The 10,922-nt window shown below is 35.9% G+C and overlaps 1 protein-coding gene across 1 annotated transcript; it reads left to right on the forward strand.

Moving 5' to 3' along the window:
* The first annotated feature begins 6,101 nt into the window (after positions 1-6,101).
* Positions 6,102-9,123, forward strand: LOC108989255 (laccase-6). Its single transcript, XM_018962803.2, has 6 exons — positions 6,102-6,258; positions 6,421-6,572; positions 6,719-6,963; positions 7,104-7,232; positions 7,793-8,734; positions 8,837-9,123. Exons 1-6 carry the CDS (start codon positions 6,139-6,141, stop codon positions 8,965-8,967), a joined length of 1,719 nt encoding a protein of 572 aa, XP_018818348.1. The 5' UTR covers positions 6,102-6,138; the 3' UTR covers positions 8,968-9,123.
* The last annotated feature ends 1,799 nt before the right edge of the window (positions 9,124-10,922 follow it).

Below are 10,922 nucleotides of genomic sequence, written 5' to 3' on the forward strand. Positions count from 1 at the left end.
TTCTTAAAAGAGAGAGAGAGAGAGAGAGAGAGAGAGATGTGGAATAATGCAGTTCAGAAATAGTTGCTTACAATTAATATTGGCCTCTATATATGCCGCCTCCTCTTCTATAAGTTCTAATGATCCCTAATTCAACAACTCTATAAGCGATGCTTATTACTTGGGAATCTGACTCTTCACAAGTGCTACTGCTTAGCTTGCCCTCTTAATTTTATGCTCCTTACATGCGCCGTACCAACGAATTAAATACAAAGCACAAGCATAAGGACCTTGTATTAATAGAGAGAAAAAAAAATGGAGATTGAGTTTGCAATTTGTACATCTTTATAGTGGAATACTTTCCAGTCATAGGCCTTAAAGTCGAATCATGCAAAACTCGTGTCTTATTTACTTTCTTATTGTCATTTAATTTATCATGCCGTTTTACATTGCAATATAGCTAGCTACTAGGGCTGTGCATAATTGGGCCTAAGCCCGACCAGTCCGCCAGAACCGACTTCTCCAACCCGTGAGAGACGGGTTCATCGGGTCCTATGAATGATGCCGGGTTGTAGTAAAAGTAACCCGTCGAATCCGTCCAAACCGACTCTACATCTGAAGACGAAGACGAAGACACTCCTCTCCGCTGCGGAAACCCTAGTCACAGTCGCCGTTCTCCGTCTCCTTTCGCCGTCGCTAGTCGCAGCAGTCATCGCAGAGGTGCGTTCTCTCTCTCTCTCTCTCTCTCTCTCTCTCTCTCAGGGTAAGATTTAAGTTTTGGAACTTTGTTTGGTGCTCTGTGTTCTCTGTTTGGTCGTCGGATTGTCGTTGTCTTTGTTTATCCATAATTTCTTTTATGGGTTTGCTCTAATATGCGGTAATTTCTGTTGAAATGTTGAACTGATTCATTCCATCCTCTATTTTGTGGAGCTTGAAATGGGTTTTGCTGTAAGCTTCCATTGGTTCTCATCTTTCAAAATTAAAGATTGATTCTTGGAGAGAGTAAGAGATGAGCGATTCACGGGAAGAAAATCCTTCACTCGGCTTGAAAAATTGCCCTTTGTAGTGTTTGGTACGAAAGAAGAGGCCTTTATAGAGGAATCTTGACTTATTGGTGTCATCTGAAAATCCATATCTCCAATTAACAGCTCACAAATCATATCATCAAAAAGTGATTTTACATAGAAGTACGAGTATCTTTACCATTCAAAGAGTTACCTGGGTGAGAGATTTGTCCAGAGGTAGCTCTGTTTGTATCTCTTCTATTTCTCCTGTATGAGGGAATTTGGCATTAGCTACAGAACAGATGGACCGTGTTGTTGCAAAACACAGCAAAGTGCAGCTTTGATAATACATGTGTAATAGATAGGGCACAAAACAATAGATTTAGTTCAGACTTTCTGAAGTAAGCAAAACAAGCATTAAATCATAGCATATACCTTCTAATATAAATGTCCCAGTACATGGCTATGCCTAATGCTTTCATTAATAAAATTTCTTGGTTACTTGTAAAAAAATAATAATGTCCCAGATTGAAGTTGGTTCATAATCTCAAAGAACACTTTATGAGGTGAGGTAGGCACCTGGCTTCTCCATTTCAGTAATTGTTTTTTATAGGTAATCAAGAATTTTATTCATAAGGAAAGTAGGCATAGCCCATTCTCCATTTCAGTAAATACAACATGATCATTTGTGAATGTGACACTCCTTGCCTCTGAACTAAAGGAATATATGTTGTGTACTCCGGAGATCATTTTTCTTCTTATTTAGATCTTCTATCCTTTTGTTTTCCTTCACCTCCCTAGTCAGGTGCTCCTCTTGCATGCATTTTGTGCATGCAAGAGGAACACCCCTTTGCTTATTTGATAAAATGACTATCAAATAAATAAATAAAGGCATATACGCTGGGTCTTTATTTCTGTTTTAGGTTCCCTAAGGTTTTGATTAATTAGCAGCATTTTAGCGGGCACTATAACAAGAAGTCTTCCTTAGAACCAATTAAGAGAAAAGCTTCAAAGTTCAAAGCTGGTTGTAAGAGTTTCAGTTATCTACCATTTGACTTGAGCATTAAGTGATGTCTGACCCTCTTTCTGAATTCATGTTTCCCTTCTAGTATTATGTCAAATTAGATTTGAGAGATTTTATTTTATTTTTTTATAGGTAGAATTGACAACTATTTTTATATAAGTAGACTTGAGAGACAACTTATTTTAAAACCATCCTTCACAATGCTTTTAATCGTTATTGACATCTCATATCAGTGTAGTAATTTTTTTTTTTTTTTATAAGTAAAGAGTAAATGTATTGATACGAATGAAATAGGCTTAGCCCGTATACACAGAAGTAAATGTATTGACATCTCATTTCTTTTACTTACGTTGATGAGAAGTAACTCAAGGCTTATGGTTTACATGATGGTATGTTTTTCATTTTCACTCTTTTGTTAGAGAAACTAAACCACTTTGTGTTGACTTGGATTATTTAATGTGCTATTATTGATTTGGTGTTAGACTTTTTCATAATGACAGATATAGAGGAAGAGATGGGAAGCTGCTGTTATTTGATTATTGGATGCTCTTCAATCTTTTATCCGTTAATGTTCATATTTTTGTAATTTAGATAGTTTTTGTAATAGATGGCTTATGTATATTTTTTTATTAGTTCTAATTTAGATAGTTTTTGTAATAGATGGCTTTGTAATAGATGGCTCCTTTTTATTAGTTCTAGTTCTTTTGGTTTATTTTTTGGAAGAATTAATATTCTTCTTCTTTTGGTTTTTTTTTTTTTTTCATTGGTTTATGTCAATATTTTTTTGATGTCTTTTGAGATCTTAGTGAACCAGTTTTGCATGTTATATTCATTGCATTAAGCTGTAACTTAACACAGGTCACTAACATTGATACTTAAAAAAAAAAAACAGAAGACCCGACCCGACCCGGCACTGTGCCGGTCCAGCCCTACTAGCTACCAAGGTCATCCAATCAGCTGACCATGATGCATGGAATCCAGAATTCTGCAGCAACAATAATAAACATTACTGCAGAATTCTTTTTCGCGATTAACTCAAAAAATTAGTTGGAAAATTCTTTTTTGCGCTAGACAATTGCGGCTACAGTCTGGCGAGCAAATTTTCGCTAAAAATAATTTATATCGGCGATTTATAGGTGTTTTGCGGCTACTGTCAAATTTCTTGTAGTGACATTAATTTATAAGTGGGAATAATATCACAACCTAGAGAGAGTCGATCGCTTCATGCAACCATCAAAATTAGGTAAGTACGTGTTAACAAATGTTCTTGCTTACGGAATTACAAGGCCAAAAACATTAATAAAGGTTGAGTACAGGTATAAAGACTATCTGAGGTGTCTTTCCTTTGTTCTTTTGGATTGTAGCTAGCTTGACCTCCCAAGTTAAGCCATTGAATCCGAGATTTTTGCCTGAAAAAACTTTAATTCTTCCGCCCTTATTGCTGCAACGTAATATTCTACTGTATTTATTTTTTTATTTTTTTAAATATATATATATATATATATATATATTAGAGTGACTAGCTTCTAGCTAGGGTTATGGGGCAGGGACATGCAATCTCTGATTTTTAAACTTACCATCGTTTCATATATATAATCCATTGAACTTGAACTAGATTAATATTATACTAATTTAGTGACGCCACTAATTTGATGCTTTTTTCAAAAAATGAAAGAAAACTTTTGATTAGATATGAGTCAGCATCCTAAGCTAAGAGGTGTCTTCTAGTTATGGTTAGAATCCAAAGTTATTTAACTGGTTATAAGTTGGTGGCCGGTCATGATCATATATGCTTTGGAAATAAAATATAAATTCTGTCAAATGACTTTATATATATAAGTTAGCTAGCTCTCTCTTTAATTAATTTGCATATAATATATGGACTTAATTTTGAGTTTAATTAACTGCATGCTCACATAATTATAAACCTAGCCTCTTAATTAATTTGTTGTGAGTTTATATTATGTATATAATATAACGGAGTGGTTTGGATTCAGAGATGAGTTAAGATGAGTTGAGATGGTTTGTGAACAGTAAAATAAAAATTGAATTATTTATTATATTTTGTGTGAAAATTTGAAAAATTTGCTTTGGAGTTTGAAAAAATTAAATTGTTTATTATATTTTGTGTGGAAATTTAAAAAAATTATAATTATGAGATAAGATGAATTGTGATGAGTTGAGGTCGGTTTTGAATGCAAACAAAATCTCAATCATAATTCCACGCAAGAGAGAGAGAGGGTCCCTCTGGAGGTCCTATGTGTCGACCTGACACACCACCACACGCTGGACTGCAGCGTAATTGTGAAGTTACAAATTATCATGGCCTGCATTGGACACAATCATATTTTTGTTGCTCATTTTTGGTCTACTATATATATATATATAATATATAATGGGCTGGAACTAATTCGATAAAATTAGCAATTTTTTATTATGGAAATTTGTTAGATCAGCTTCAATCGAGCCACATACGTACATTGAAAGAAGAAGAAGAAATAAAGATACCAGTTTAATTACAGTACTCATGTTCGTAATTTTGTGGCTAGAACATGAGCAGCATGAGCAGTTCGCATGCTGTTGGCTACGTAGACCGACGTACGTTGTAGTAGTTTAGTAGATCGATATTATTATAACCATACAGGCCGTTTAGACACACTTTGAACAGGATTTCAATAATTAATTAAGCCCCATTAATCATGTAAATAAATCCAACATGCATCATCTGCAATTACATTGATATTATTTTGCAGCCAGATCTGATCTGTCTGAACACCGCATGTATGCATGCTGAATCGATCCCACATGAATCGTACCACTGTAATCAAATTCATGTAGTACAATTGGTGATTAGTGATTCTTAATCGGAAAATTTTTGTCAGTTTATAATAATTAAGTGCAATTCAGAACCAGATAAAAGGTTAATGATAATAAATACGAAAAAATAACAGTAATTTAAGTAACTAAAACAATGTAATAGAATAGGAGGGAAACACATAACATGCAAAACGGTTAGCTAGCTAGCTAGCTAGCTTAGCATGCTTTGGGAAAATATATCCTGTAGATTTTTGCTTTAAGAAAAGAGAGGGTATATATAAACTACTAGGAATAATAAGAACGACAGCAGCTTTGGGAAAATCCTGATCATGTCTAATGATCCAGGTACAAATTAAAGGTGGCTGGGTTGGGGATGAGAAGGCGTGCGCCAGCTTTGCTTATGATTGAGTGGAAGAAACATGTCTAATAAAAACACAACATATAAAACCCATTCTTTATTGACCTTTTGCCTCGTATGAGTACTATGTGCATAAAGTAAAAATAAAAAGATCGTTCGTTTTTTGGGGGGAGTCTTTTCAATGCTTTTATCGACCCTTCATATCTCGTGATCTCTCTCTACACAAAGACACAAAGAAACAAAAGTGAACTGCTCCAGATCAGTAGAAATGTCAAGACATTAAAGAGCGTGCCATCATTCATGGTCACCCTAATATTATGTCTCATTTGGATGGGAATTATCAGGGTTGGTAACCAAATACGAAAAACTAAAGGTACTGCAGCTGAGTTTTATAGTTTGAAAGCCAGGTTCTGTCGATCAATTAAGGTCATAGTTTTCATGAAAAATATATAATTACAGTATACAATGTCTATTTTTTTGGAGAAATAAAAGTAAAGGAAAAAGATTATGCATGTAGTATAATTATTAAGTTGGTTACAAAGAGAACAGGACACCATGTAGCTGTCATGGTGGGCTTTTGACATAGTCTTAAGAAGCTGGTGTGCTTATTTTATCAGTCAAATGATATGATTTCTCAGGGAAAATGTGTCAGAAAGGAAAAGAAGATAATATCAGAGAGAGAGAGAGAGAGAGAGAGAGAGAGCGCCTTCCCCACATAGGTTTTCACATTAGATAATCACGCCCCCAACACTTATTATCACCAATCCATGTTAGAGGAATCATGAAAGCTGAAAAACATTATACAATTACTATGCAAACCCCTGTGAATAAATAAAATAAGACAACATTTGCACTCTCAATAATAAATAAAGGCTCCTCTTCACTCCCCCTCATCTAGCTCTTCAATCCATCTCTCTCTTTCTCTCTCTCGCTCTCTCTCTCTGGTGTGTGGAAAAATGGCCAACTTAGCCACTTCAGTACTTATGCTATGGTTAAGCTTGGTATCTTATTCTTACATTGTGCATGTCACGGCACAATGGTCTAGTGGATGCTCAACCAGGTTCTATGATTTCAAGGTCACTGCCAGTACTATATATTGCTACACACACACACTTCATCGATCGTGATCTCCTGCTTCTAGACTAATTCACTGTTTATGTGTTCTTCTCTATATATAAAATTTCGGGCTGGTTTGTTATTGAAGGTAACTTTTAATGACATACACATGATGCATACAGGTTCAAAGCATGAGAATCACAAAACTTTGCAACACCAGGAACATCGTCACAGTGAACAGAATATTTCCAGGACCAGTGATATATGCCCAAGAAGATGATAGAATTATTGTCAAAATTACAAATGAGACACCATACAACACTACAATCCACTGGTAAAAACCCTAATGCTTTCCCCTCAATTTCAAAAAATGGCAACCGCACCTTTTAAAGACAGTACGTCCCGTATATTATATCAGTGCTGATTTATATGAATCTTCCTTCGTTTTCTTTGGCTATATATAATATTCTAACAATTAAGGCACGGAATAAGACAAAGACTATCCTGCTGGTTCGACGGGCCTTCGTACATTACACAATGTCCAATTCAGGCTGGACAGTCTTTCACGTATGAGTTCACAATGGTGCAGCAAAAGGGAACCTTTTTCTGGCACGCTCATGTTTCTTGGCTCAGGGCTACAGTTTATGGTGCTTTTGTGGTATATCCTAAAACTGGGGTTCCTTTCCCATTTAAGGACCCGTATGAGGAGCATATCATAATCCTAGGTAATTAGATCTTCTAATACTATTCTCAGAGCCATTCTTTTGTCATTTGGTTTTGGTGTTGAATGAAACAAGCTTGCTTCAATTCTGATTCTTATTTAGCATGTTTGGATAACGTGCTTTGGAATTAATATGAACATTAGGGGAATATTGGAATCAGGACGTGGTAGAACTTGAGCTCAACACCACAGCAAGCGGTGGAAGTCCTCCGGTGGCTGATGCTTATACAATTAATGGTCACCCTGGCCCAAACTACAATTGCTCCAACAATGGTACTCAAAGTTTTGAATAGTAATCATATAATTCACTTATAACTGGCTTTTTAAACAGAATTTAGTGTCACTTACACAGTGTTTAAAATCTGTTTGCAAGCACTTTATATTCACATACTAAACATACCGAAGATGTCATGAAAGCTCATGATCACGTCAGTTAGTATACAAAGATATTGGCGTTTTGACTCTCTTTTTTATAATTGTAATGAATACTTCCCTAATAAGTGGTGTTTTATACCCATAAACAAGTACATAGCATAACTCTTTCACGCATAGATAATGTATAATTAAGTATCTCACGACACATTCAATAAATAGCAGAAAAAAGTAAATCAACTTTTATTATTGCTTTTTTTTTTTTTTTTTTTGACCTATATGATTGTGACCAAGTGAGAGGACATAAAGCTAGACCTTGTGCGACACACCATAATTTAACCTATCAAATTTGTGGTTAGCTAGATATATGTGCGTATATACCTATATATATATATGCATAAATCATAATTCTCTTTCCTTATGATCTGATCAAAGAATATGAATGCGGAATTATATTTCAGATGTGTATAAGATCGATGTGGTTCCCGGGAAGACGTATCTGTTAAGGCTGATTAACGCAGGCTTAAACTCGGAGAACTTTTTTGCAATTGCTAATCACAAACTAACCATTGTTGAAGCTGATGCTGAATACACAAAGCCATTCACCACAGACCGTGTGATGCTTGGACCAGGCCAGACCATAAACGTCCTTGTCACTGCAGATCAGCCAATAGAAAAGTATTCCATGGCAATGGGGCCCTACAGTTCTGCAAAAGGTGCTGCATTCCAAAATATATTAGCCATTGCCCATTTCCAATACTCAGGTGCTGTAACTAATAGTGTATTTTTACCTGCTCAACTCCCAAGAGTGGGTGATAATCTTGCTGTCAAGACTGTCATGGATGGGCTAAGGAGCCTGAATAAGGTGAATGTTCCTAAAGAAATTGACACAAACTTATTCATCACCATTGGACTAAATGTCCAAAGATGTCATTCCAAGACACCCAAGCAAAATTGTCAAGGCCTTAACAATGGGGTCATGGCGGCATCCATGAACAACATAAGCTTTATAAAGCCCAGGATTTCGCTTTTGGAAGCTTACTATAGAAAGATTAATGGTTCTTTTACTGACGACTTTCCTGGGGTACCCATAGAGTACTATGACTTTGTAAATGGAGCACCTAATAATATTCCCAACAACACACAGTCCTTGAATGGGACTAGGGTCATGGTCCTGGAATATGGGACCAGAGTGCAGCTGATTTTGCAGGACACTGGGACAGTCACCACTGAGAACCACCCAATTCATCTCCATGGCTTTAGCTTCTATGTTGTAGGGTATGGCAGTGGGAACTATGATCCACAAACTGCAAATTTCAACTTGGTTGATCCACCTTACATGAACACCATTGGAGTTCCTGTAGGTGGATGGACTGCAATTAGATTTGTCTCTGACAATCCAGGTAAAGATTGTTGGTTTTTCTTCTCTTTTTTTTTTTTTTTTTAATTTTTTAATTAATATTAAATACGTATATATGTGTGTGTGTGGCTACAACTTTTTGCAGGGGTTTGGTTCATGCATTGTCACTTAGATGTACATCAGTCGTGGGGATTAGGCACAGCTTTCATCGTGAAGAATGGGAAAGGAAATCTGGAGACACTTCCTCACCCTCCGGCAGACCTGCCGCGGTGCTAAACTGCATTTAGATAATTCAGAAATCTCACTAATCAATCAACTATTGTGTAATGTCTGCAAGGTTGATCCATTTCTTTTAGAACATGTAATTGTGGTTCTGATCAAAGAGCAAACAGATTAATTTGATGATCAATAAAACTGCAAAAGTTAATTTTCCTTTTGTTCTTTGAGCAATAATGTACATGCAACTTTTTTAATTACAACTCTGTTTTAGATGAAAGGCCATTATGAAAAATTCTAAATTCTAACATAAATAAAAAAATAAAAAAAATAGTTGTATAGTTAGTAGTAACTAGTAATCCATTGCACAGTAATCCATCGCTCAGCATCAGGCTTGGAATAATGTTGATTAATTAGTAGTTAAGAGATTGATGCAATTAGTATTTGACTGGAACCTTGGCTGTTTATTACATAGTATGCATCCAGCCCAAGTTCAAGATGTCAAAGCCCACAAGCAAAATATTCAAGCCTAGAATGAAGCAACACCAGATACAGATTGCTCAGTCACAACACAGAAATGGAAAAGGAAATCACTTATTCATTTTTTCTTTCCTCTACACATTTAATTGTTATTTTATTTGTTATAAATACTTTCCCTTTTCTAATGAGTTGTATTCTATACTAAGAATATTTTTCTGTTGGTTTGTTGAGATGGACGTGTATATGAAGACCTGAGCACTGTACATTCCTTATGCAATTACAGAAAGATTCTACACAGTCTTGCAACTCCTTCCATGTGAAAACTCTATGCACATTTTGTGCATTTACTTCTCTTCTTTTAGTTCCTTACATGGTAACAGAGCTTGAGAGATAATTTCCATGGCTGATTTTCATGAAAATTCTGATAGTTCTTCCTCCACTCACTCTGACTCTTCTTCTCTTCGTACAAACCCAACATCAAACACCTTCCGTGCTAACACCATGGCACGTTATTTGAACTTCACTGACCACGGCAACCCTTTTCGGCTTGACAACGGCGACAATTGCGATTCTTGTCACCGACCTTCTCACTGCTGATAACTACACCACCTGGTCAAGAGTAATGTGTCACGCCCTTCGTGCCAAGAATAAGCTGGGTTTTATCACCAGCGACTTCCCACGCCCAACTGACCATGCCTGCTTTTTTTCTCTGATGTTTGTTTCATTCAGGACCTTGTCTCTTGGACAACGATTGGGAAGGGTGAAGTGAGGAATGACCTATATCACCTCTTACATATTGCAGTTTACTCTTCAAGCTTAGCTGACAAAGTTTCACAGTTTTCACAAACTTTTTCTAAAATTTCAACTTCTGTTTTGAGTAATATTGCTGATAATGACCTTTGACATTGTCGCCTAGGTCATCTTTCTTTTCAATGTCTCAGTTTAATTCCTGATCTCATTGTAAAGAACAATATTTCATCTCTTAATAGAAAGCCTTGTTGCATTTGCCCTTTAGCTACATTACATCGTCTTCCTTTCCCTACTAGTCACCATAAAACTTCTCATTCTTTTGAATTGATACATTGCGATCTCTGGGGACCCTTTTCCACCACTGCATATGATGGATCAAAATTTTTCTTAACCATAATTGATGAATTTACCTGTACCACATGGTTGCATCTCCTTAAACAGAAGTCTGAAACCAGAAAATGCATAGAATCATTCACCAATTTGATTGAGACTCAATTTAACCTTAAAATCAAAATCTTAAAAAATGATAATGGGAGTGAATTTCACATAACTGATTTTTTCAATACAAAAGGTATTATTCACCAGAAAAGGTTGTGTTACCACCCCCCCAACAAAACGACATTGTAGAAAGGAAACACCAACATTTGTTGAATGTTGCTCGAGCATTAAGATTTCAAGCTGGTCTTCCACTTCAATATTGGAATGATTGTATCCTCACAGCCACTTACCCCATAAATAGAACACCCTGCCCAATTCTTCAAAACAAAACCCCATATGAGCTCTTA

Source organism: Juglans regia, chromosome 7 (genome assembly GCF_001411555.2).
Source record: "Juglans regia cultivar Chandler chromosome 7, Walnut 2.0, whole genome shotgun sequence".
NCBI classification, from domain to species: domain Eukaryota; kingdom Viridiplantae; phylum Streptophyta; class Magnoliopsida; order Fagales; family Juglandaceae; genus Juglans; species Juglans regia.

What these genes read in the sequence shown, in the direction of transcription:
- LOC108989255 (XM_018962803.2), top strand. Translation starts at nt 6,139, where the DNA reads ATGGCCAACTTAGCCACTTCAGTACTTATGCTATGGTTAAGCTTGGTA. An exon ending in CCAGGTTCTATGATTTCAAG is followed by an intron (nt 6,259 to 6,420) that starts GTCACTGCCAGT and finishes TGATGCATACAG; the next exon opens with GTTCAAAGCATGAGAATCAC. An exon ending in TACAACACTACAATCCACTG is followed by an intron (nt 6,573 to 6,718) that starts GTAAAAACCCTA and finishes CTAACAATTAAG; the next exon opens with GCACGGAATAAGACAAAGAC.